Source organism: Cyrtonyx montezumae, unplaced genomic scaffold (genome assembly GCF_038088225.1).
Source record: "Cyrtonyx montezumae isolate F1298 unplaced genomic scaffold, pur_monq_1.0 scaffold_29, whole genome shotgun sequence".
Classification (NCBI taxonomy): Eukaryota; Metazoa; Chordata; class Aves; order Galliformes; family Odontophoridae; genus Cyrtonyx; species Cyrtonyx montezumae.
The window spans coordinates 6,928,176-6,955,995 of NW_027072033.1; the positions used below are offsets into that span (position 1 = coordinate 6,928,176).

The 27,820-nt window shown below is 41.0% G+C and overlaps 1 protein-coding gene across 1 annotated transcript; it reads right to left on the reverse strand.

Moving 5' to 3' along the window:
• Positions 1 to 1,101: 1,101 nt before the first annotated feature.
• LOC136051290 (maternal embryonic leucine zipper kinase-like) lies at positions 1,102 to 26,652 on the reverse strand. Its single transcript, XM_065740646.1, has 17 exons — positions 26,524 to 26,652; positions 25,092 to 25,177; positions 24,533 to 24,649; positions 23,258 to 23,401; positions 22,409 to 22,477; positions 21,301 to 21,393; positions 20,082 to 20,180; positions 18,849 to 18,917; positions 18,181 to 18,279; positions 17,212 to 17,298; positions 15,773 to 15,901; positions 11,334 to 11,471; positions 10,405 to 10,624; positions 6,775 to 6,868; positions 6,170 to 6,338; positions 2,191 to 2,294; positions 1,102 to 1,551 (listed from the first exon to the last, which is right to left on the reverse strand). The coding sequence occupies exons 1-17, from the start codon at positions 26,585 to 26,587 to the stop codon at positions 1,374 to 1,376; spliced, it is 1,959 nt and encodes a 652-aa protein (XP_065596718.1). The 5' UTR covers positions 26,588 to 26,652; the 3' UTR covers positions 1,102 to 1,373.
• Positions 26,653 to 27,820: the final 1,168 nt, after the last annotated feature.

Consider the following 27,820-nt stretch of genomic DNA (forward strand, 5'->3'; position numbering starts at 1 on the left):
CAGCATGATGCCATGAGCCACAGCTCCCTTTCTAGGTGTTAATGGGCATCTGTATGTAGAAAAGCTCCAACAGAACTACCCTCAGATACTGCTGCTTACTTGTATATCAGTGCGGTTGTTGCTCACATTTTTGGTTGTTGCATACATTCCTGATGCAGGCTAAAGGTATCATTGCATGACGGAAGAAATAAAGCTTTGGAGATGTATTGTTTCATGAGGGAAATCCTAACACCTCCATCAATTCCTATGTTTCCTCCCCACTTCTGCAGATTTCAGGTGTTATTTGTACTAACATAGAATCAGTGCTTGCTTTCTGTGTTCAGCAAAGCTGATAGCATCTGAAGAGTCTGTGGAACAGTCCTCTCTAGGTGTACCTGGCCAAGGTACATCCTTATCAAGGGTGATAAGGATGTGAGTGGTGGGATCCAGTTCTGGTCAGGCCACCAGTGAGCAGGGGCATGCGAGAGCATGGAAACGTTCATTCCAGCAGAGTTAACCTAAGGGGTCTTGTGTTTCTCTGGGTTATGTGCTCACCTTCACTGCAAAGGGGAAGGTGGGAGTTGCATCCCCCAGCCTGGCAGAATCTTCTGCAGCCATGCAAGAGGGGGCTGAGGCAGGAGCAGAGCAGGAGGCTGCCCTACTCTTGGCTCTCTGCCACACCTAACACCCTCCCTTCTCAGTTGCTTGCAAAACAGTTACAAACGTTTCCTTCGCTCGCAACAACTTAAAGGTGCTGCATTACTCTTAACATAACCACCAGGGAACAGGAGCATCAGAAAGAGCGCTCACTTTTTAAGCATCACAGAGGCTTAGAAATGAGCTGTAGCAATGTTTTACATAGGATCACAGTTTAAGTCCTAGCCTTCTCGACTTCGCATTTATTGAAGACAGCTCTATTTGGTATGGCACTGAGCACATATTTCAGCTCTGTGATCCACAGCTGTGACTTAGTTAATGATCTCAATAAATCCTACTTAAACAGAGACAAGAAGAGAATTATGCAAATGCATTTCTGTATCACATGTACTTGATAACTGGAATCGTACCATAAATGAGCCTCAGAATATCAACACCAATAACTTTTTTTTTATTGCAGATATGAAAAACGGAGAAGTGGAGCTAGGAGATAGTTTAAAAATTTTTATTTCAGTCAAGTTACAATTGCAGAACATGTTGCAAAAGTTGACAAGTTCCATTAAAAAAAAAAAAAAGGAAATATGCAGGGGGAATATAAAGAAAGGGGGCGGTTAAAACTATGAGATAAGATTTCTTAAATACAGCTGTGAAGGAGATCACAAATTAGCTTTCCAAACCGATTTTTCTAAAATGATGGTTAAAGCTTCAGTACAACATTGTGGCTTTCTCAGCAGCAGTCACATTTGGCAGCTAGATAAAATGTCTTCCACCAGGCTCTCGTAGACCCAAGCATCACCTCCAAGCCTCTGCCTCCTGATACCAACCGCTTCATTTTTATCGAGCTGACACACTTCTAACTCAAACTTAATAGATTCTTTGCCAAAATCTGGCTTCGTTTGGCATTTCAGGATATAGCTGTACAAAACAAAGGAGAAGAAAAATAATCATTTAATCAAGTTTCAAAACTAGCATTTAATGGTTTTGAATGAATAAAAGAGCTTTGCAGGAAGTACTCCTCTGGCAGTCACATGACTGAGCAAACAGCCCAGGATGAAGTCAGCTGAGAGTTGTGAACACCGAAGTCTGACAATTATGCCTTCAGAGGTCCCTTCCAACTCTAAGGATTCTATGATTCTATGACCTCTTGGCCAAATATTTATGCATTTTAACTACCAGGAATGAATGTTACAGTTAGACATGTTATCTCTCCCAGTTGTCTGTCTCAGATTTGTGACTATATTATAGCTAAACTTTTGTATCAACATTTTTATTACAGGGGTAGGACGACACTCACAATGGCCTCTAAGTGCTATGCCATCATTAACTGCTTCATATTTGTCAGAGAGCTCTATGGGAGCTCATTTAAAGCTGTTTTGTGTCATGTGGACAATTTTTAATGCACATATTCATTTAATGTTCCCTATGCTTTTTCTAAAAGTATTATGTTTTACAGATTGGGACACAAAAATAAAAATAAAATATTTGCTTTATTAAGGACTATGGTGCTGACTATTTAGGCATGTACAGGGTGAAGCCATTTTGTTTTCCACTTACCCCTTCTTAATATATTCCACTTGCTTCTTTGAAAGGACAGAGATTATTTCATTCAACAGTTGGTCTGGATTCAGTAGTTGAGTCATGGTAACATTACAGTGTGCCTAAAAGCAGTCAGCTCATTAAAAAAAAAATCATAGAAAATATATTTTTCCTAAAATTGAAGATATTACAAAAACTTTTCATGCCAAAAGCTGCAAAACATTTATCCACATTGACAAACGCTTCAGTTCCCCAGTATAATCATCATTAAGACACCGGAATAATAGCAGGAACACTAACCAGCAACTTCTGAACAATTAATATCAAAGCATGTACTAATTCTAGTCCAGCACAAAATCTAAAGCATCAGTGATGGCCCAGGGAAGCAAAGTCATGGGTATGCAGTCAGAAGTGCTTGCTTGACAGGATTACAGAAGACGGCCATGAAACCATATTTAGAGTACCCCCCAACACTACCCCTACCACACAGTGGGAAAAATGTCTATACTGTGTTGCTTTGCTGAGACTGAATGCTTAAAATGTCAAGGAACACACATGGTTCTATGAGGCTTTTCTATCCCTTAAGTATCACAGTGAAAAAAAAAAACAACAGCAAAACAAAACAAAACAACAAGGTAATTTCCTACCTTAAGTTTATGGTTGCAGTTTTGTTTGTTTATATCACATCTAATACTATACATAACAGATTTGTCCACTAAGTGACTGCTGCAACATTTAGACACCCATGTGTAGAAAAGAGAGGGGGTACACCAACTGTCATAAATCACGAATACACAAATACTATCACTGTCATAGAGACAGACCAGAGAAGACAGAATGAGCAATGAACACAGGTAGCGGATGTAAAAGGCAGAGTGAAAAAAAGGAAAAGAAGAAAGTTCTTCAATTTCCTGTTCAACCTAGAACATGCACAAATCCTTTCCATAGCATCTGCAGCAAAATATATGAAGTTTCATCTTCCACTAAGGTAATTCAGTGCACCAGTGATCCTGCATAAGGCTATGTATCATTCTGCATCAGTTTCTCTTGTCCAAGCTTCTAGAGACACAAAATTTCATTTGTTTCTGGTTGCTCAACATCCTGAAATATTAGTGTAGTCTGGACTCTTGTCAAATTAGCTGGTTAGGTTTGTAGTTCCAAATGTCTTGAAACGGTAAGTGCCACCTGATGATTTAACAAGCATCACTTTGTTAAGCTTCCAGATAAGAGTACAGAAGCTGAATTGCATTTAACCAAACAGCAAAACACAAAGTAGTCCTCTTCCTAATAGACAACCTTGGATGCATCGACCACGAGACAACTGAGTTCAGGATCTTGCATGGTAGAAACATGGCAATAATTAGGACTGCAGCCCTAGACTTCAGGAGAACCAACTTTGACCACTCCAAGGGCCTAATATCCCATGGGTTAGAGCACTGGAATGTGAGGGAGTCCAATACAGCTGGTAGACATTCAAGCACCACTTCCTTCAAGCTCAAGACTGGGGAACCCTTATGAATAAGAAACCAAGTGCAGGTCGCAGGAAACCCATAAGGATGAGCAAGGAGCTCATGGGAAATCTCAGATAGGAAAAAGAAAGACTATGGAATGTGAAAAAGGGTCTGTCCACTTGGGAGAAATATAGGAATGTTGTCAGAGCACGCAGGGATACAACAAGGAAGGCTAGGACACTCTTGGAATTAAACTTGGTGAGGAAGGTCAAGGGCAACAAGAAAGGTTTCTGTAACTATACCAGTAGCAAAACGAAGATGAGGGAAAGCGTGGGTCCATTGCTGAATGAAGCGGGTTCCCTGGCAACAAGGGACATTGAGAAAGTGAAGTTATTGAATGCCACCTTTGCATCAGTATTTACTGACAAGATGCCACACAGGAACCCCAGACTCTGAAGGTAAGAGAGTCCAGAGAAAGGAAGACTTCCCCTTAGTCAAGAAAGATCTGGTCAAAGATCGATAGGCAAAACTCAGTGCACACAAATCCACAGCCCTTGATGGGTTGCACCCGCAAGTGCTGAGGGAGCTGGCAGAAGTAACTTCTGAACCACCCTCTTTCATTTTTAAAGGTCATGGAAAATGGGATAAGTGCCTGAGGACAGGAGGATACTCAGTGTCATTCCATCCTTCAAGGAGGGCAAGAAGAAGAACCTGAGAATCTACAGGCCAGTGAACTTCCCCTCCATCACTGGAAAGGTGATGGAGTAGCTTATTGCAATACCTTCAAGCAAGGGAAAGAAAAGAGGGTTATCAGGTGTATTCAACATGGGTTCACCAAGAGGAATTCACAACCATTTTATTTTATATATCCACTTTTATTTTATCCACTCCATTTATCTCATACATCCACAAGTGTATGAGTCCTGACAAGATGTATCCCAGAGTCCTAAGGGAATTGGCTGATGCAGTTTATCTTCATCAATGACTTTCACAGTGGGGTTGAGCACACCATCAGCAAGTTTGCTGATGACACCAAGCTGTGGGGTGCAGCATACACCAGAGGGATAGGATGCCATTCAGTGGGACCTAGACAGGCCTTAGCAGTGAGGCCAGGTGAACCTCATCAGGTACAACAATTCTAAATGCAAGATCTTCCACATGGGTCAAAGCAACCCTCATGAACAATATAAACTGGGCAATGAAAGGCTTGAGCATAGCCCTGCCAAAAAAGACCAGGGGGTGCTGGTGGATGGCAAGCTGGACATGTGCCAGCAATGTATCCTCGTAGCCCAAAAAACTAAGTGTATCCTGGGCTACATGGGAAGCGTAGCCAGCAGGGTGAGGGAGGTGATCCTGCCCCTCTGCTCTGTGCTGATGAGGCCTCATCTGTAGTACTGCATCCAGAGGTGGAGTCCTCAGAACAAGAGAGACATAGATCTGTTGGCGTGTGCCCAAAGGAGAGACACAAAAATGATTCACAGGATGGAACACCTTTCATATGAGAACAGGCTAAGACAACTGGGGCTGTTCAGCCTGGAGATTAGAAGGGTTTGAGGTGACCGGATAGTGGCCTTTCAATATCTAAAGGGAAGCTACAGAAAAGAAAGGGACAGACTCTTCAGCAGGGTCTGTAGTTTTAGGACAAGGAGAAATGCTTTTAAACTCAAAGAGGGTAGATTTAGATTAAACATAAGGAAAAAGTCTTTTACAATGAGGATAGTGAGGTGCTGGAACAGGTTTCCCAGTGATGTGGATGATTCCCCATCCCCGGAGATTTTCAAGGCAAGGCTAGATCAAGCCCTGGGCAATCTGATCTAGCTGTGGATCTTCCTGTTCATTGCAGGGGAGTTGGACTAGATGACCTTCAGAGGTCCCTTTCAACTCTAAGGATTCTATGATGATGTCAGGTAGATGAGAGGAGAGCAGTGGATGTTTTTTGTACCTTGACTTCAGTAAGGCTTTGAACAGTGTCTCCCATAACATCCTCATAGACAAGCTTAGGAACTGTGGGATAGACAACTGGACAGTAAAGTGGACTGAGAACTGGTTGACTGGTAGATCTCAGAGATTTGTAATCAGTGGTACAGTCTAGTTGTGCCTTCCTTATGAGGAAAGTCTGAGAGACCTGGGGCTGTTCTGCCTGGGGAAGAGAAGATTGTGAGGGGACCTTATCAATATTTTATATCTGAATCATAGGTGTCAAGTGGATGGAGCTAGATAATTTTCAGTGGCAACAAGCATTAGGACAAAAGGCAATGAGTACAAACTGGAATGCAGGCACTTCCATACAGGAATGAGAAACAGCCTCTTTACTTTGAGGGTGTCATAGTAATGGAACAAGCTACCCAAAAAGACTGTGAAGCCTCCTTCTTTGGAGATATTAAAAACTCACCTGGATGTTTTCCAGTGCTATTTAATTTAGATAAATTGCTTTGGCATAAGCAGGACTAGCTGATCTCCAGAGTACAGAATTTTTCACAAGGCTATTCCTAATTGTATTTAAGAAAAGCTACCCTTTCCATAAAATATTTCTCTAGCAAACATACCTTAAGTTTTCTCAGCCCAGCTCTAGTGAATCGTTTCTTTTTGCTTGGTGTAAGCATTGTAATCACTTTATCCAGGCCTCTTACAAGGCTTCGAAACAGTTCAGCCTTTCTCTTCTTTTGGCTGCTACCCACATGAGCTAGTTTGAGGTCTAAATCCACAGAATTACACCTGTTACAAAACCAAATTAATTAGTTCTTTCCTCAGCATTCAGACAGTAGTTATTTCAGACACATTATTAGAGTATTACCAAATGTGACAGAACAAAGAAAACAAAAGCAAGCGTAGTGAGAGTTTCAGCTTACAAGTCAGTTGAGCTTTAAAGTCAGAAATGCATTTTAAAACTGCAGCATTCTAGGAAAACAGAACAAGATGGGATTTATGTTATGGAAAATAGCAAAGCATTCTGAAGATAAGTGACTTCTAATTTTAATTTTTTTTTCTGCTTTCAGCATGTCCCGCTGAATACAGAAAGAGGTTTCAGGGAAGTTTTAACCAAGAGAAAGGAAATATAGCTTGCCGTTGTGAAAAAGGATTCCTTGGCTGTTCATGGATTAAGGTAGCACTGCTCTAAACCAAAAACATATACAGATAACTGGACATTTACCTTCTCTCAGGAAGATCCTCATTTGCTGTCATTTCATATGTATTTATTGGTGTTTCTGGCTTCTTAATAGGGGTGACTGTTGTGCACTGGCTCTCTGAAAGACAGTATCCAAACCAAAGCTTAGAGGATTTCTTTTTCTTCAGTCAGGATTCCTCATGTTTAGTAATTAACTTTTTTAAAGCCAGCCTCCTATCTATCTCTAGTCTGCACCTTCAGAGTGATAAAATAGGTTTTAACTAAAATAACAAGACTACAAAAGAAAACTGAGACTGATTTCTCCAGGGCTCTATAAGTCAGTCCTCGAGATCAACTGCTTCGGAATCGATACAGCCGGAGCTGTAGTGTCACATTTTGAGGTACAGGGGGGTTTTCGGGAGGTTCCTGTCTCACGGGAACCGAGCGAGAGCGGCTTGTCCCTTCAGCTCCCGGCAGCTCTCTGTGAGAGGCTGACCTGGTGTAGGCGTTGCCAGGGCAACGGCACCCTGGCCCACACCCTCAGCTCTGAAAAGGCCTCAGGTAGAGCAGCGACAAGTCACTGCCCACCAGGCATAGGGAGGAGTGATCTACAAGTGAGTACCACCCCCTTACTGTGCTGCTGTAGGTGTGGGAGCTCGTGTGGCAGGGTGCAGGATTACTATTCCTCCTCTCTTGCGAGTTCATCCTATTTATCGCCAGTCTGTGTCTGAAGGGTTGTGTTTTATTTTTATCTTAAAATTTTTTTTATATATATATTTATTTATTATTAGTAGTATTATTATTTATTTTTTATTATTTCGTTATCATTCATATATATATTATCATCATTATTATTATTACTTTACACTATATTTATTTATTTATTTATTTTATTCTTTTTATTTTTGTGCCATGGTCTCTACTAGACAGAGGGCTTGCCTTAAAAAGGCTGTGGCGACCCAGACAGAAGGTCTGCCTAGAAGTGTGGCTACACAGGTCTCTGGTTGCAAGGAGTGCCAGAGCCTGCTGCTGCTGGAGGAGGGTGGCAAGCAGTTCTCCTGTGTGAGGTGGGAGCAGGAGGAAGATCTGCTTAGCATGGTGACAGAGCTGAAAGGAGGTTGAGAGACTGAGGGCCATCAGGGACTGTGAGCGGGAGATTGACTGGTGGAGTAGCTCCCTAGAGCGCCAGAGAGAAAGGCACCGGGGAGATCCCCCGCAGTTGGTGGTGGACTCCCTGACCTGTCCCCGTTGGGCAGAGGGGGGGGATCTGAGGGATGGGGAGGGCTGGCAGAGAGTCCCTGCTCGGAACTGTAGACAATCTCATCCTCTGCCTACCTCATGTCCCCAGGTCCCTCTAAGCAATAGGTTGCAGAGTTGGACATTGAAGGGAGATAAGGGGGGAGGTGCGGGAAGATTTCCCCCAGGAGGTCACCAATGGCAAGGCAGTCAACTCCGTGCACTGAGACTGCCAATGCCAAGAAAGAAAGAAAGAAAGTGTCACCTTAGTGTCTTCTCTTCTCCAGGCTGAGGAGTCGCAGCTCTACCACTTCCTGAAGGGGGGTTGTGGTGAGGAGGGGGTGGGCCTCTTCTCCCAGATAACTAATGACAGGATGAGAGGGAATGGCCACAAGTTGTGCCAGGGAAGATATAGATTAGATCTGAGGAAAAAATAATTCTCTGAAAGAGTGGTCAGGTGTTGCAGTAGGCGATGTGGGAACTCTTGTGATGTAACGCGATGGGAGTAGGCACCTGCGGGGTGATACCGGATGTGACGCGATAGAACCCCTCCCTTGCTCTGTTTCTGACTATGTGGTAGCTTGTTGGGAGTGCCACATTGGCAGTAGAATGCTTGGGGGTGTGGACACACAATGCATATAAGCGAGTGCTTGCAGACAATGAACGCCATTCGCTGCTCACCACATTGGTGTGAAGTGCAGTCATCTGGCTCTGGCCGCAGGGTCAGAGTGCACACCCTTGTGGAGCCAGTCGTAGACCTTTAACACAACAGTCAGGCACTGGAATGGCCTGCCTAGGGAGGTGGTTGAGGCACCATCCCTAGCGCTGTTCAAGAGCGTTTAGATGAGGTGCTAAGGGATTTGATTTAGTAGTTCAGTGGGTAGGGAAAGTGATAGGAGGATGGTTGGACTAGATGATCTTGTAGGTCCTTTCCAACCTAATGTATCTATGAATCTTTGAAAAGTCAAATCTCTGAAGGACCACTGCAATTCAGTATTACAGGTCTGGCAGGGATAAGGATTAGAACTGCTTTCTTTCTATGCCACTGGTCTCAGGACAAACACTGAGAAATTTGCTATGTCAAAAAGTTGTGTTCTGCGTCAAGTTAGTTCCTTTATATGAAAGGTGTGAATTAAATGACCACAATTAAGGTGTGAATTACATGACCTACATGTTAAGTAACACCCTAAAAAGTTTTAAGGTCCACATGTTGGAATAGAGTTCTGTGAAGCAGTTTTGAATTTGTGGAGAGTTTAATGGTAACAACTCAATCTAAAAGCCCATAGATTCAGCTTTACATAGCAGCAGTTGGCCTTGGACAGTGATGTTCTCAACGTTCCCAATAGATACTCCACCATTTTTTTTTATTTCTAAGTACTAAGTATAGGTTGTACTACTAAGTAAGAACTTCCAATACAAAATATCTAATTGTTTAACTCAGGAATATCTAACAGAAATGTGTGGAAACCATACTTCTGCACTTCTCATTTAAGAAATACCTTTAAAATTACTTTTTAAACTTATCATAAGACAAACACCACAAGTTACCACATACAATCTTAAGACAAAAATAAAACTATGTGTGAACAACTAGCCTTTGTAATGCACCTCACTGAACACTTAACAAAGGAAAGTGATATGTCCAATAGCCCTTAATAATTTAAATAAGCCTGCTAAGATCTAGTGTTTCTGAACAATATTCCCTAGCATTCAGAACAGAATAATCTTAGATTCTAAGAAATGCTTAATATTTTAAGGGGCAGAGTTAACATGTACAGTTATCAACACTAGAACAGGCTGAGTACAAATATTTCAGAAACTCAGAAGAGCTGATACAGCGTGGATACATTTCTGTGGTCCACCACATAACTGTAGGTATATATATTGTTAGCCTAAGTATTTTCAATGCCATGCTGAACAGATACATGAAAGTACTGGTATACGATACAATGAGAAATCCAGTAACTTAAGTTTCTTTTAGCAAGATGCAATAAAAGCACACTTAAGTAAAAGCATACCATTTTCTTTCACTCAAAATAGTTGCTCAGAAAAAGATATAATGAACGTTGAAGAAATTTTCTACTAAATCTCCATGGAAAGTGGAACCACATGCTAGTTTTAGGAACACAGGACTTGTCTCATTGTCTGAGTGCATCTAAAGGCACACTACTGTGAAACTGTGATAACTTCTATAATTAATAGATGAGTAACATGCCCTGACATATGGTTAAACCTCTTGTAGTACTTTGTCAGATGTACAGACTGGTGAATGTATGTGCTCTGATAAAAAAAAAAAAAAAAAAAACCCAAATCTTCCAGAAACAGAAGTTAAAGATCTACAAGTATTGTGTTCATATTTAAATTAAAAACAAACAAACAAACAAAAAAACCTCCTAAGCTACACACGTTCTACGCTTTCATTTGTTAGATACAACATACCTTTGAAGATAGGTTCCTGAAAGGGTATGTACTGCTTCTCAGTCTGATTCATGGGAAAGTGGGCCTTTGGAGCAGGAAGCACGAGGGGCCGTTCATTTCTTAATGCTGACTCTGCATTAACATTTTTTTTGTTTGCATGCTTTTTAGATGCCACTTTTCTTGTCACTGGAGTTGACAGTGTGAATTCCATATCACCTGGTTGAGTATCATGCCTTGAATTCTGCCAGAGATATAACAAAATAAAGGTATTTTGATCACATCCAGAGAAGTTACTGTCAAGGAAATTCTAACATCTAAGCAGGTCAGACACAACGCTTATAAAAATATCATACACTGTTTGTCTATTGAACAAAATAGTTAAAAAAAACTCTTCAGCACCTCTGATTCTCTCCTAGAATGAGTTTGCTCCTTGCAGTCAAATGCCATTCCTTTATTTGTTCATCTAAAGTCAACATTTAAGATTACTCCTCACCAACTTATCTAAACAAAGCTATGAATTATCATTTGGCTTAGCTGCAAAATTCGAATTGCTTCACTGTGGATTTTTTTGTCCAATTCAGAGAGATTGAATTTCTTTCGGTATCTTCAAAATTCTGTCCAGGTCCAGCCTAACTCAAAAATCTTGTTCACTGTGTCTATCACTTTCCCACTGCATTTTAAACTCCTCATTGACTCCTTTACTCATTCCCTTGCTGTTTCTGTGCAAACCAAATATTAAAGTTAAGGTCCTCATCAAGCAAATCATGACCTACAGGTAGAAGGCACCAAAATTTACGCCAAACATACTTCTTTGCTCAACCTATATCTCCCTTTGCTCAAGGTCCACTAGATACTTAAATATGTAATAAGCATTATATACAAGGAGAAGTAGATTTCTGGATTAAGAATTGTATTTTTCTGAAATAAACTAGCATTAGTTCTTCAGATACCTGCTTTGTTCTGCGAGTACTTAGAATAAACTCTTCTAAGGGAGATTCTTTAAACAGAGAAGCTGCATCAGAAAATTCCATGGATCCAAATGCATATGGCACATCACTGCAGTCTGGCACATCTTCGTATGTCATAGCCTTTTCAGACTGAAAAGAAAAATTGAATTGAGATTCTTTTGCAGGATTAAAAGGAGGAATTCATCAGAAAAAATAATATCAGTAAAATCTAAATATGTTTTCTTTGTAAGCTCAAGCCATTTATCACAACCTGTGCCAAGAAGAGCAGCATCTCATAGCCTTTGATTTGAAAACTTGGACCACAGGCTCTTTTCACCAAAAGTCAAATAACAGCCTAGAAAGAACCTTAAGAGAAGAGTGTAGTGAAGTCTTAAAGAGAGTCGCATAAGTCATATCCAAAACATATTTTTATGGAATCGGTAACACTGCTTGAACCAGCATTTGGAAGCCTATGAATAAGCCCAGGCAAAAGTTACTTACTGTATCATGGAATTCATGATTTCAGTCAAGATTTATAACCTTCATGTCTCACACCACATATGACTGTTACATCAAAACATCCTTTGTTTCTAACATCTTTTTATGATTTCAGGAACCAGTTACTTACGGATTTATTTCATATCATTTCACCAAAATGGCATACAGCTACTTTATTAGTCCTGAGCTAGAAAGGAAGCATTTTTGGAAACTGTTTGCAAAAAGACTGTGTTATGCATATTCTTGTGCCATCAAATTCATAGAATCACAGACCGGGTTGGCAGGGACCTCTGGAGGTCATCTGGTCCCACACTCTTGCTCAAACAGGGCCACTTAGAGTAGGTTGCCCAGAACTATATCTGTTGCCTTTTGAAAATCTGCAAGTAGGGAGATTCCACCACATTTCTAGCCAATGTATGACAGTGCTCAGTCACCCATGTATAGAATTTTTTCCTGCTGTTTAGACAGAATCTCTAGTTTCTGCCCATTTCTTCATGTCCTGCCACTGGGCACCAATGGAAAGAGCCTGGCTACACCTTCTTTGCATTCTCATTTTAGGTATTTAATCACACTGATAAAATCCCTCTGAGCCGTCTCTCCTCCAGGCTTAAAAATGCCAAGTTATTTGAAAGGTTCTGTTTTCTTACTTGCTTGTCTTCACATGAGACCAGTTCTAATTAGAGGCACTTGCTAGTTGGGTATTTTGGCAGTTTGAGCATGTATTCACTTGTGTTATCTACATTCAGGCAAGTAAAGTTCGTCCTAAGAACTGCAGAAGGACTAATAGGCTGCAGTGTTACGTGGACATGATTTTCATAATCACACATGAGGGCATAATGCGTATTCTAAATATCAGTACTAGCCAGACCTAATTTACCTGGCACCCATATCACAAGTAGAATAGAGTAACTTCACTGTTGCTGAACCCAGAAAAAATAATGATCTGGGTGTCAAAGACTAACTCACTGTGATCACAGAAATCACATTATACCTATTCAGCAACTCTTATGATACATGATGTGTTATCTAGAACTGGTAATCTTAGAACTCTCATCAGTATTACACAGAAGCTGTATGAATGAACTGAAATGATTTACATGCAAGTGAATCAGATGCCTAATAATGTATTTATTCTGAGAGTTTGTCTTTACACAAAATAGCACATTTAGCTAGCTTCATTTTACACTGAATATCAGCGCTCAAGAAATGGTTTATATTATGTCTGCAATTTTATTGAAAGCTTCAAGTTTGTCAAATATGATTACCACTGACATCACATGTAGCTCCACATTATATATGTGATCACAAGCAACCTAGAAACTTCACTAGAAACTTCAGACCATTTCCAAAGTACTGTATTTACACTTGGCTACTAAAGTATGGGAAAAGAAATTACCATCAGAAATAGCTACAGATAAAATTGTTCAAGAATCCAAGTCTCCAGAAAAAAAGTAAACCAAATCCTCTCCAAAATTGTGTCTTAAAACAAAAAACAGATGAGAAAGATGAGTTCTTCCTACTTTAACCACCCACTCATGTAACAATCATGTAATTTCAAAGTATGCTGCCCCGATGAAGAATGAAGATGCTTCAGAAAGCCTTTCTTACTAAGCCAAATAGAACAAGGTACCAAAACATTTAGAGCCAAACATGGGAAGGTGCTCTAAAAAAGTAAGAATCACAAGAGACAACCAGGAATGCTTACACAGTCCAAACAATGCACAATTTTAGTTCCACAGTCTGCCAAGAGGAGTATAGGCAGTACTCACAATGCATCAAGTATGCAGCTTATTCCAGTCAGGGTATTTTGTAGTACCAGCCCAGCTTGCTAAAACATTTTAATGAGCAGTCTGTACTGTTGGTATAGAACAGTTCAACTGGAAGAGAACTTCACAGATAGTCCAGTCCAGTTGTCTCACTTCTTCAAGTCTAACCAAACCTTAAAAGATCTTTATGCATAAACCTTAAAGCATAGAAGTGTGACCATGACCAGCAGGTCAAGGGAGGTGATTCTGCCCCTTGGCTTTTATTGGGATTCTATCTTGAGAACTGCATCAGATACAAAAAGGACATGGAGTTGTTTGAGCAGGTCCAGAGGAGGGTACAAAGATGATCAGAGGGCTGGAGCACCTCCCCTATGAGGACAAGCTGGGAGAGATGGGCCTGGAAAAGAGAAGGCTCTGTGGAGACTTTATAGTGGCCTTCCAGTACCTGAAGAGGGCCTACAGAAAAGCTAAGGAGGAATTTTTATAAGGGTAGGTAGTAACAGAATTAAGAGAAACAGCTTTTAATTGGAAAAGGATAGATGTATACTAAGTAGGAAGAAGCTCTTTACTTGAGCGTGAGTCACTGGAATAGGTTACTGAGCAAGGTTGTGGATGTCCCCTCCCTGGAAGCATTCAAAGCCAGGCAGGATAGGACAACCTGGTCTAGAGGGCCTATATCCCTGCCTATAGCAGGAGGGTTGGAAATAGGTGATCTTTAACATCCCTTCCAACCCAAAATATTCTGTTTCTTTTCAATGATTTTATATATATGAGGTTACTGTACTTTGATTTGTTGAGCTACTTAAATATTGAGAATGATCTTACACAGAACTTGCTTAGAAGACACAAATAAATTTGCTAAAGCCTAGGCCCACAGACAGCTGGACTTTTACCTAGCTGTAAATAAGGAAGGCCACAGAGCTGACTCTAACTGCAAGATATGGAAGTAAGACAGTCCTGAAGGACTGGAGAAAACAGATCACCATGAGACAATGAAAGAAACCAATCCAGAGTAGAAAGATCTCCAGCCTCAATATTGGTCACTATTGGTTAGCACGTATGAGTGATAGGCTGGGAAAAGGGTATTTCTTTGTTCTAGGTCCTTCCTCAAGGGCAATCATCTTGAGTTGTTTTTATGACTTCAACTCTGTATGTCTTTTTTTTTTTTGGTGGGGCACCAACCACCTCCCTAGGAAGCCTGTTTCAGCAGTTGCAACACTCACAGTAAAGAAACGTTTCCTACAGTGTGGTCTGAAGCTCCACCAGTGTAGGCCTGTGCTATTTCTGCATGTTCTATCATTGGTTCCTAGGAGTGCACCTTCTTCTGCACTCCCCTTCTGAGGGAGTTGCAGAGAGCAAAGAGGTTACCTCCTGGCCTTCTCTTCTCCAGACCAGACAATGCAAGTGCCCTTAGCCTCTTCTCAGAGCACACACCTTCAATCCTGTTAACAGCTTTGTTCCCCTCCTTCTGGCTGCCAAGGCACACTGCTGGCTCGTGTTGAACTTGTGGTTACCAGAACCACTAGAACCTGTCCTGAAGTGCTGCTCTGCAGACACTTGTCTCCTAATCTGTACATTTGTCCATCCTCATTCTGTTGCTGGTATAGTACCTGGCACTTTACTGTGTTGAACTCCATGCCACTGCTTATTGCCTAATGCTCTGATCTATCTAGATTCTTCTACAATGCCACTCATCCCTCCTGGGAGCCTACAGCACTTCCCAGTTAAATAACATTAGAAAACCTGCAGAGGATGCACTCATCTCCTGCATCCAAGTCATCGATTAAAATGTTGAACAGGACTGCTCTAAAAATGGAGTGTTGGGAACACCAGTTGTGAGCACCCACCAGTAGTTGGAGCCCTATTCACTCTGACTCTTTGAGCTCTGCCATTGATCAACTTCAATACTCAGAACAGCCTATATCTGCTCATTTCACGCTTGGATAACTCTCCTGGAAGGATGTTGTGGGGGACAGGATCCAAGATCTTACTGAAAGCTAGAAAGATTACATCTTCTGCCTTCATACACTAAGTGGGTGGCCTTAACATAGAACAAGATTTGATGACCAAGACTTTGGCTGGCTCTACGCATGCTGTCTTACCTACGTAAGATCTATGCAGCCCTTCAGCACATCGAAGCACTTTTACCAGAATATTGTGCTGAAATCTAAAACTTACCCTTAAGTTTGCTGATTGTGTTGTACTGGCATGTCCTGTTTGTGATGGAACTCTTAAGTGAATGCACTTGCCACGAACCTTCTTGGACAGAAGCAAGAAATATGTTGCTGACATCTGGTCGTAGTTCCACTAGAAAACAAAAGTATTTAAAGCTTGACAGAGAAATTGTCAGTACAAAGAAAGCATACTGTTCTAAAAATTTCTGCATGCCTGGAATATTTTCCCCCTGATATGCAACCATCCCTTCACGTCTGCTCACATTAGAGCAGTTTCAGACCTCAGTTGATTCATACAACATGTTTGAGATAAAGAAGCAGACTATGCTTGCTTTTGCTTGAAAGTCAGTGTGTAGTACAATTGCTGAAAGTGGAAACTAAAGAAGGTGCCAGAATCTCTCTGCTGAAGTGAATGGCGAAGTTCCTGTTAATTCAGCTGGTACAGAATTTCAGCGGGACTCCCATTTTTGGGGGTCACGTTTCAGCCCAACTCCAAGGGGCACTGATATTCATTCAGCAGCTTTTTGACTACTATGAGGACCACAGGTCCGATGCTTGACAGGCTCACAGTGTAGTACAGTTAGCTTGAGTTACTTATAAGCCATTATAAGTCCTTTGATAAAGGACTGTGAAAATATCACAGATAAAGTGGAAGAACTTATTCCCCTTGTAGGTAGATTATTTCCTGTACTTGAAGAAAAGTAGCAATGACTCCACAAATGAGCTTCTTTTGGTAAAATTTATATTTTACATCTATTTCTACTAAAGTAATGTGGAAATCTTAACAATTCTTCCAAGTTCTATCACATTCTATTTAATAAAAAGACAATTCATTTTCAAGTGATAATTTTCAGATTCAGGTTAAAGCCAGAGTGTGCATCATGTTTTAAATCTCACCTACAACTTAGAATGTCATTATTGATATTTATACAATACCTCAGTTTAGCTCTTCTCATTTATTTTCAAAAGTTACTGGAATTGACAGTTTCTATAAGAGTTTGTGAATTGCAATTCCCAAAAACTTGTTTGATTGTCTGAGTGACATATTTTCCACTTATTATTGAAACATTTCAAAGCAATGAGTTAAGCCAGCATGTGACATCTGTTGTTCATCCGTAAGTTTCTGTTTTAAGTCCATTTGGTCTTCCAGAGATTCATAAGGATTTTAGCATGGTAAAAAACAACAGAAAGTCTTAGGAAACACAATTAAAAGAGAAAAAAACAACAAACGTGAACTTCACATATGTAGTTATTAGCTACAGCTAGACTGTGAAGTTCTGCAGGGGTACCTTAGCTCTGAAAGGTATGAAAAATTTCATGTTTGAGAATAGGTATGCATTAGTCTGTTAATACAGTAAGTTATTTTCTGAAATAGTGGGCCTAAAGACAACAAATTACTGACATTATTACCTCTTATTATTACAATTATTATTGAATTATTACCTCTGATATTAATGCTGATATACTCTCTCTACTCTGGTTGTGAAACACAGAAAGCTCTGTTACACAGTCTTCATCAAGGTGTCCTAGCTGCAAGAACAAAAACTATACTGAAGCTACGATTTTCAAGTCATCTGACAGAGCCAAATCTCACCATGTCAGTGCTCTGATGTGCAGCAGTCAATTCAGTAATTAGCCATGGTTTCAGATTTCCTGTTTTAAATAGTTAGAATCCTGTCTGAATATTGCAGGAGTAAACAGAGTTATTCAACTTCAGCAACTAGACCCTCTAAGGCAACAGGTTCTGAATTCAAGTACAAAAGCCTGCCAGCAGATGAGACATTTTACAGAGCAGAAGTTACACTTTTCTTTCGTCTTAAATAACTAGTTAAGTGGCACGCTCAGCCTGCTGTTTGCATGTGCAGCAAAGCTGTTCTTCAGAGAAACAGTGGCACCCAGTGGCTAACAGCAGGCATTGACTGCAAATACACTGCAAAATCTCCCCCACACACTCCATTTCCCACCCAAGCCCCAACCCTACTTCCCCAGCCTCTCACACACATAAAACAATTGTGAGACAAGGAGACAGTGAGGACAAACACACTTCCAGAGAATCATAGAATTGCTTGAGTTGGAAGGGACCTTAAAGACCATCAAGTTTCAACCTCCCTATTCTAAGCAAAGTTTCCACTCACCAGATCAAACTGTCCAGGGCCCCATTCAACCTGGCCTTGAATACCACCAGGGATGGGGCATCCCTACCTCCTGCTGTATCCACTGCACCACTCTGCAAACTTTCTGAAGGTGCACTCAGTTCCGCTCTCTCTCAATTCACCCTCTCGATGAGGATGTTGAAGAGCACTGGTCCCTGAGCAACACCACTTGTCACTAGCCTCTCTCATTCTGTGAGGATGGCAGTGGTCCAGAAAAGATTCCAGAACATAATTAGGCTTCTTTAGTAAATGTACTTACTGGGCATTCACTTTCCCACTGAACAGCATCAGAATAACTTTGCATGAGCCAAGGGTGACTTAGCAGACATTCAACTGTAATCCGCTTCTCTGGGTCTACCTAGTGGGCAGTAACATTCAAGCTGTTAATTAAATCACTGAGAAGAACTGAAGAGACAGTTTGACTTTTTCTAAGAAAGTCAAGGTGCCTAGAAGCACAAATAGAAACCAGCAGTATTTCATCACTTCACCAACAGGAAGGTCAAACACCTGAGCTGTGAAGAACAGTTACGGAACTGATAGTTTCAGAAAAAGTTCCACAATCATTTTGCATTTATAAAACTACTTAGATGTAGCCCAAATGCATAGTCTGTTCAGCTTCCTTTATGAAACACCTTTTGATTACAAACCACTTTTATTTATACAGCACAATTAAGAACATCCGAATGCAAGCTGCTTGAAGACTATTTAATTACTCAAATTTTAATTATTTCTATAACTGGTAACTAGTACTATGTTATTATCTGAGAATTTTCAGCAGAAGGCAATGCTAACCTTTTTTCAAGGATTCAAAGGCATGGAACAGTGTAACTTGCTTAAACACTGAATATTTTCTAAGTACTCCATCAATGTTTTGAGCTTACACAACAGCATTTTATAGATCAATCTGAATAGAAGCAGCACTTTTACCTGCAGCAGCTGGTCAAGTAGCAGCGTACTACCAGGTGAAAGCCACTCTGGAACAGTGTATTTTCCTCTCTGCAATTAAAAGTAAAGTTAATTAAAATAAATAAAATAAAATAAAATAAAATAAAATAAAATAAAATAAAATAAAATAAAATAAAATAAAATAAAATAAAATAAAATAAAATAAAATAAAATAAAATAAAATAAAATAAAATAAAATAAAATAAAATAAAATAAAATAAAATAAAATAAAATAAAATAAAATAAAATAAAATAAAATAAAATAAAATAAAATAAAATAAAATAAAATAAAATAAAATAGGATTTAGAATGAACCTTGAGCAGTTAGCTCAAAATGAACTGTTACATTGTTTGGATGATGTTGGCATTCCTTTTCCTTCAAAATGTAGGAACAGGCATACACAAACTTAATTTTAAGAATCACTTGAATAAATTTAATGGTATAATTAGCATTTACTTGACTGAAGGCAATGCTAGAAGGCAAATTTCTCACAAGAGTTACAAAATGCATAAGATCATACCAGAAATGCTTTGTTCTAGAGAAAGTTATGGCACATACTCAATTTCCTTAAGTATTACCCAAATGAAGCAATATGTAGCATTACAGGGAGAGGAACACTGCACACAGGTGCTACAATCCTGATTAGATTCAAGCAGCTTTCTTAAAACAATTCTGAGTTTTAGATTCCAGGACACTTCAGGATCTATAATGTGTGAAATTCAATTCTACAGCAATGTAGAAAACTGCTGAATTTTGAAGGCAATCTATGGGGTCCTACATTTCTGCCTCAGTCTGGAAGAAGAAATTCTAATAGCAAATGCAGAACTTTGCTCTTCCTAGACATGAGAAGAGCTGGCATTTAATAACATTCATTTCTGGTAAATCAAACAATATATTTACATTCCTAATACAGGTAGTGTAGGGAGCAGCCAGACCAGATACAAAATTCTAGCCCACTGGCAAGAAGATAATTCTTAAACTCTGTATGCTATCATCTTACAGGATAAGGCTACATTACCACATAGGACAGCAAAGTACAGTACCAAATCCACAGAATACTGGTAGACAAAGCAGCTAAAAAAGGGACAAGATTCAGCAGACAGGCTTTTTCACCAGCAGCATAGTTCAGCATGTTCTGCCATCAGAAAAGCAAGGCCTCTTGTCATGCTCAGCTACGTCCCTTCTCAGTGTACTCTAGCACAATTGATACCTACTATTGTCCTTCTGTAGACTGTCATCATATTGTCATCATCAAAAGGAAGAAAGCCACACAACAGAGCATACAGCAGTACACCCATGCTCCAAATATCTGCCTGAAAAATAAAAAGACAAGTTTACAAACCCAAAGCACCTAAAATGGCTTGCTGACACTGTATTGTTCACCCTTGCCAAAGCCCACATAAAACCCATGAAAAACTCTCTCTCAGAAAAAGAACCTTACAGTCTCAGAGGAAGAGTACAACCCTAATTCTTCAACTGTTCTTCCACTCAGAGCACTACTAAAACCAGATCCTCATGTTCATCTTAGCTCATCATGCTGCTTCAGTACCTTTTTATCTACAAGGATTTCACTGTCAAAAATGAAATCAAACCCATCACAATGGATTTAGCACAGTTATGTATTACTGGCTACAACAAGAGCAGTCAGCGCAGTCACCTGTGAAGTTCTGCTGCTGTTCTGTTTATGTATAGGCACAACAAGGCTCATACACCTCACAGTGCCATTCTCACTCTGACTGTAAAGAAAAAGGAGCTTTGAAAAACAAAGCAAGAATTAGAGGTGTCATAAAACCATGACAAGAGGCCAACAGCAGTGGTGCAACGGTACCTGAAAGAATCACTCCATCTTTAACAGCACAGCAACTCAAGAAGTATAAGGGCATTCCAAAGTAGAGTAGTTTGGACAGATTAACAAATACAAGTAGTGGGTTTCTAAGTTCTAGACATGAAATCAAAGTTGAAAAATCTTTCACATTTTCATTTCTCAGTTTTAGTACATTGAACAATGCAATGGAAACAAGTCTTCATACACTACTTAGAAGCTAAAGACAAGCCTGACAAAACATGCAAGATCCTGAGATTTCACAAAAATTTGACAAGTGACGGATAGTTAACAGAGCAAGTTGCTCTTTCAAAAATTTAGTAATAGAAGATCTTTGAAATCACTGTTTTGTACAGCACTAAAACAGGGAACAACTGGGATTAGCCAGAGGCAAACCAGCCAGCTACGTGAACTGAGGCCAACTGCACTTTTCTAATCTGTGACATCTGACAGCTTCTGAGAACTACCGAGTAATGCAAACCAGCAGAACTCAGGAGGGAAACCAAGTGAGTATATCTGAACTCCACTGCCTTTGAATGTTCTGTGGGGAGGGAAGGGGAAGAGGAGAGAGGGGGGAAAAATAATCAAAAAACTAAAACCTGTCCACTCACCTGTGAGCCAATGTACGCTTTTCCCTGGATGAGCTCTGGCGCTACATATGCTGGGCTTCCACAGCATGTCTTCAAGAAGTAATCAAGGCCTCCCTGGAATAACAGAGGAAATAAAGAGAAGAATTTGTTTTAACAGAGTATATGTCTTCTGGTAACAACACTTCAGAAGCCTTGGAAGCTTCTTCTGCTGTGTGTTCTTTCATTCATTGTATATTCTGCCTTCATTCAGTAGGTGAATTCACAAAGCAAATATTGTCTGAGATCACAAGTATCATATAAATTTAAAGATTCCAAGCTGCTCACTTATCTAGTATCCTCGGCATGATGCATTATTTTCCTCAGCTGATCATCTAATAAGATAAACTGACTGTGAAAACATGAAACTTGGAAAGAAGTAAAGCAAGGCTATCAGGCTTGAGGCTCGCTGGTCGTTTACAATATTTAATGCAGCGATTTCACTAACTTTATGAAGAACCACTGATATAAAATACTTTCATATTCAGAGTATCCTATTACCTTGTTCTAAACAGGTCAGAGCAAGATGAAATTGTACCACTGAGATGACAACCTGTTCTTGATTACCTGCACAATGCTCTAACTTTGGAGGAAAAATGTCTCGATGACAAGTAATTCTCTTTGAATCAGTAAGGCAATCTTCCCAATAAATTCTTTCTTACTGACACCCACCTTGCAAACTAACTAAAGGCTCCTAGAAACCAGTTTTAAGATCAAGAAACAATTCAGTTCAAGCATACGTAACCACAGGATCCGTATATGTCATCTGAAAAACTCATTCGGTGCTATCCACAATCTCAAGCTACGTATACATCTTTTGAAGAAAGATTTACACCTATTAGAGACCCTTGCATAAGTCAGAAGGTGATACACATACAAGATTATCTACATCTTAGACTATGAAAATAGGAAGTTTAAGAGAACAGAATCTAACTGTGCTTCTGAGCAAGCTGTTAACCACTCTCACAAAGTTAAGGCCCTTCCAAGCAAGATGCAATTGCTTGTCAACCACAGGAACAGCTTGAATTTAGGGTGTTTGGACAAGTCCCTGTTGCATACTGTTATCAAACATGCAATACACAGATACACTTACCTTTGGCTTTGCACAGAGTCCAAAGTCTATCAGCTTCAAATTATGTTCCTCATCAATCAGCAGATTTTCCTGGTGAATGGAAAAGCAGTCAGGAACGCTTCTCACCAAGTGGACAAGGAAATGTATTTTGTCTTCCATTATTTCTTGTTGTGGTCAGTGGTTAGCAGTGTACTAAAAGCGCTCTCTCTTTTAGAGATCTTCACTGACTGCTAACAAGTACCCATCTTCTAATATCCCAGGTGGGAAATACTAGTTTTTATCTGCTGGAAAGGGCCTGGGGACTAGGAGGACAAGTGGTGATAGACCATAAGCTGAATGCAAGCCAGCAGCATGCTCTGACAGAAAAGAAGTACAACCATATCACAGAATTACAGAATTGTAGGAGCTGGAAGGGACCTCCAGAGATCAACAGAATTAAGATAGCTGACTTAAGGCTGGCCAGAGGGATATACCATACCATATGACATCAAGTGGAAGGAGTTTTGAAGGGGTTGGGAATTTATCTGGTTCTCTTCCACTACTACAACACTGATCAGTAGGTGGTGAGCAATTGCTTTCGCATTTGTCATAACTATTATCCTTTTTCTTTTCTCTATCTCCATAAATAATTTTACCTCAACCCATGAGTTCTACATTTGTGCTGTTTTGTTTCCCCTCCAATTCTCTTCTGCATTCCACTGGAAAGGAGGGGTGTGAGTGAAGTACTGTGTGATGCTTAGCTACCTGCCAGGTTAAACCACAACAAAGGGATAACTTCCTCTGTTTCCCAATGGAAAAAAAAAAAAAAAAAAAAAAAAAAAAACCATGTTCATTATTATTTATGAAAGACGAACTACTGTTCAGGCTTACTGGTTTGATGTCTCTGTGGGCATAACCCTGACTGTGAACATAAGCAACTGCTGAAACAATCTGTCGAAAAAATGCTCGAGCTTCCTCTTCTGAAAGGCGGCCCTTAGAAACAATGTAATCAAACAGATCCCCTCCAGGACAATACTGAAAGAAAGGTAAAGTCATCTGAAAATGTGTTTAGAATGTATCAGAGAAAGATAAGTGACAATGAGAGCACAGAAAGCACTCAACAGCACCTACAGGATTCTTCCATTCCTTGCGCTTAATCAGAGCAGTACACACAAACGCTCCAGTCACACCATGGGTCATCGCTGTGGCAGATCAAACAAGCTGAGAAGTCTGAACCTTGCCTCAAATTTTGTAACCGAAGTATCGCACTCATGTCATGGGTAGTACAAATTACTCAGGACATGACAGCAACTTGGGAGCTCTGGTTCCTGCAGACCTTTCAGATGCTACTTTAAAAAACTGAAATGTAAGTCAGTAACAAGGTTTTATGACTCTTGTTATTGGTATTCCACATCATAACATCATGTGAAACACTGGGAGTTAAAGAGTTAATGCTCCATTTCCATGGACTGACAAATTACTGGGCACCTGGTTCTCAGAAGAGAACTACATACCCCAGAGAACTCATTTTCTATTCAGAGGGAAAAATAAAAGTCCTAGGACTTCCTCTTTTTGCTGTGCATCTTGGCAGTGGGAGCAACCTTGCCATCTCGCCTTCAGCTTTAGAGTAAGGCTTTCAGTTTCAGATACACTCTCATTTTATCTGATTTATTAACACCAATTCCAATTATATTGTATATTAGATCAGAATAAAAAATAACACAATATCTTTTTTAGTAAGTCAGCTTCCCTCCTCAGATCATTGCCACTGTTCTGTTTTTAGGCCTCCCTGCCCTTTCACAGAATCTCAACCCCCTGCCCTTCTCCCCCCTTTCCCTTTACCAGGGCTTGGGTCTGTGGTGCCCTGCCTCATCAGCCACAGAACCAGGCCAAACCAGCCCATAAACTATTGACAGTTAGAAAATAAAACTAGTTCACCTACTGCGAATGCTGATTATTGTTTTTTACAAAAATACAGAATGTGTATGTGTGTTTATATATATATATACACAACGTTTTCTACTTAATTTTCAAACCAATGGATCTTGAACCCATTCACCACTGAGATATTTAAGAATCATTTAATTTCATCTTTATTTTTATATTATTGTGTACTGCTAACGATAAAAACAGTAACCTTAAGAGTGGCAGAAACATATTTCTTACCTCTAAGATCATGAATATTTTCTCTGATGTCTCTATTACATGATACAATCGGCAAACATGTTGATGACTTAAGTTCTTCATGGCATCAATTTCTGTTTTAACACGAGGCAAGTCACCCTTAAAAGACCATAAAAGCAAGCTACAAAATCGCTAATTTGACACACCACGTACCACATCTGACTACTGTGGAACATAAAATGTCAAAGCATATATATGACAGTTCAACATCTACTCAGCAATGGCTGACATTACTCGCATAGAAATTCTGGAACACAGATCTGCAAAAGCTGAAACATAAAATGTCTAGTATTTTAATTAGCATTTTGTTGAAGTTGCTGTAATAGTATTGAACTTCTACTTTACAGCTAAAGAATATCACCCTCTGCACAACACAGAACAAGATTTGTGGTAGTCTGTTAAACTTTTTCCTATTCTACAGCATCTTTCAAAAGGCAGTTGGACTAGTAGGCTGCATTTCTATATGCCACTGCCCTGTGTTCTTGACAACTCCACAACATCAACATAAAGCATTATCAAATTAAAATATCTTTTGGCTTACCCCTAAAGCAACTTTGTCCATGATTTTTATTGCAACTTTTTCACCAGTAAGATGATGTCGTCCAAGTTTTACCTTTGCAAAACCACCTAAAATTCAAAATACAGATGCATAAAGTTGGGTGTGAATATTTCTCTACCATAATATTACAGATAAAGCAGAGTACATTGCATGTAATCATAGAATCATAGGGGTTGGAAGGGACCTCGAGAGATCATCACATCCAACCCCCCTGCCAAAGCAGGTTCCCTACACCAGGTCGTAGAGGTTAGCGTCCAGGCGGGTCTTGAATATCTCCAGAGAAGAAGACTCCACAACCCCCCTGTGCAGCCTGTGCCACTGCTCCGTCACCCTCACCGTAAAGAAGTTCTTGTGCACCTTCGTGCGGAACCTCCTGTGCTGCAGCTTCTGTCCGTTCCCCCTTGTCCTGTCTCCACACACTGCTGAAAAGAGTCTGGCCTCGCCACTTCGTCCCCCACACCTCAGATATTTATAAACCTGGATCAGGCCCCCTCTCAGTCTTCTTTTCTTGAGGCTAAAGAGACCCAGTTCACTTAGCCTTTCTTCACAGGGGAGATCCTCCAGGCCCTTCACCATCTTTGTGGCTCTGCGCTGGACTCTTTCCAAGAGATCCCTGTCTTTTTTATACTGGGGAGCTCAACACTGGACACAGTACTCCAGATGAGGCATCACCAGGGCAGAGTAGAGGGGGAGGATCACCTCCCTTGACCCGCTAGCCACACTCTTTTTAATGCATCCCAGAATGCCATTGGCCCTCTTGGCCACGAGAGCACACCGCTGGCTCATGGACAACCTATCGTCCACCAGGACACCCAGGTCCCTCTCTACAGAGCTCCTCTCCAGCAGCTCATCCCCCAGCCTGTACTGGTGCATGCAATTATTCCTCCCTAGGTGCAAGACTCTACACTTTCTTTTGTTAAATTTCATCAGGTTTCTGACTGCCCAGCTCTCCAGCCTGTCCAGGTCTTGCTGCATGGCAGCACAGCCTTCAGGCATGTCAGCCAATCCTCCCAACTTCGTATCATCAGCAAACTGAGGGTGGCCACTATCCCCTCATCAAGGTCATTGATGGAGATGTTGAATAAGACTGGACCCAGCATGGACCCCCGGGGGACACCGCTGGTTACAGGCCTCCAACCAGACTGTACCACCAACAACAACCCTCTGTGCTCTGCCAGTCAGCCAGTTCTCAACCCACTTCACTGTCTACTCGTCTATCCCACACACCCTTAGCTTTGTTATAAAATAACGTTTTAATTAGAAGAAAAGCTGATTAGCATAATCAATTTCCAACTATTTTCAAAATTCTATTTCAAGTTCATACACTCAGAACCTGACTTAGTGCAGTTAATCTGTTCTCTGAGAAATTACAGAGTGGAGAAATAGACTGTTTTTGTACAAAGATTACGCTTACCTGTTCCAATTGTTTCATGTAATTCATAGTACTTGAGAATTTCCTCATAGTTGCTATCAGGCATTCTGAAATCCGCAAGAACTTGAGATCCTCCAAGCACCTGCGATGAGGAAGTGCAAGCAGCATTCACCTTCTACTTTGGACACGTGCTTAGAAGCAGAAGGGACACTTGCGGCAGCTCCAGCACCGCACGTCCCCACACCAAAATGTGTGCCCGCTCACCTAGCAGTGAAGACAAACCCTGCATGACGCTGACTTCCTTTAGCTTAACAATACAGAACGCCCGTGGGGCTGGACTACAGCTTTAGGAAGCAGTGGAAGCCTTTTCCTACAAGTCTTTGCCTCTGCGGTTCAGCACAGAGCTCCCTCTGCAGATCGCCCAGCGCCCGAGGGAAGGCCACTCCCACCCGGATGAGTCGCGCTACCTCAGCGGAGAGAGGCACGAAGCGCTACTCCGAATTCCCCAAGTTCTCTTTGCAGGGCTACCCCGCCTCCTCCGCATACCAACACTGCGCTCCGATGGCTCTCGGGATGCAAGGCCGGACAGAGCCAAACAGGAGCGGGGACACACAGCAACTCCGCAGATCGCAGCTCAGTGTGGCAGTTAACATTTGAATTTCGTTACTAGGAACGCGCGCTTCCGGCCGGGACGGCGAAGGAACCAATCAACGCCGCGGCAGAAGCACTGCCGCGATCACGCAATGCATGATGGGAGGCGGGTAGAGACGGATGTGTCTGTGGCGCCGCAACGGCGCCATATTGGATGGGTCTCCGTGGAGCTGGCCTCAGTTCACGTAGCCAGCTGGTTTGTCTGTGGCTGATCCTTAGCAATCTCCACTAACTGTTCCCTGCTTTAGTGCTACACAAAACAGCAAATTGCTCTGACATTCATCACTTTTCCTGCCTCTAAAGTACACGCTCATCAGGCTTTCTGCCCTTCCTTCTGTGCAGGGAGCCCTGATTGCAGGACTTGGAGACTTTTCTGTGAGCCAAGAGCAATTTCACAGCAAGAGAAGGCATTTGTGGGTTGAAGGCCTGTCTTCTGGCTAGATGTAAATGCGCTGTGGCTGTAGGACCTGCAGTCTTCCAGTTAATCCCTGATGAGAAAGCAGCAGCTGCCTTCCCTTTCCCACCCCCACATCTAGCAAGGTGTGCTCTCCCTGCTCTTTGGAAAGGGCTCAGGGTAGAGAATTGTCTGCAAAGGTCAGGGTACAGCTTGAATTCCACCAAAAGAAACCACACCCCAAGAGCCCTTTCTCTAAATGACCTTAACATCGCGTGTTCCACAACAAGCAGC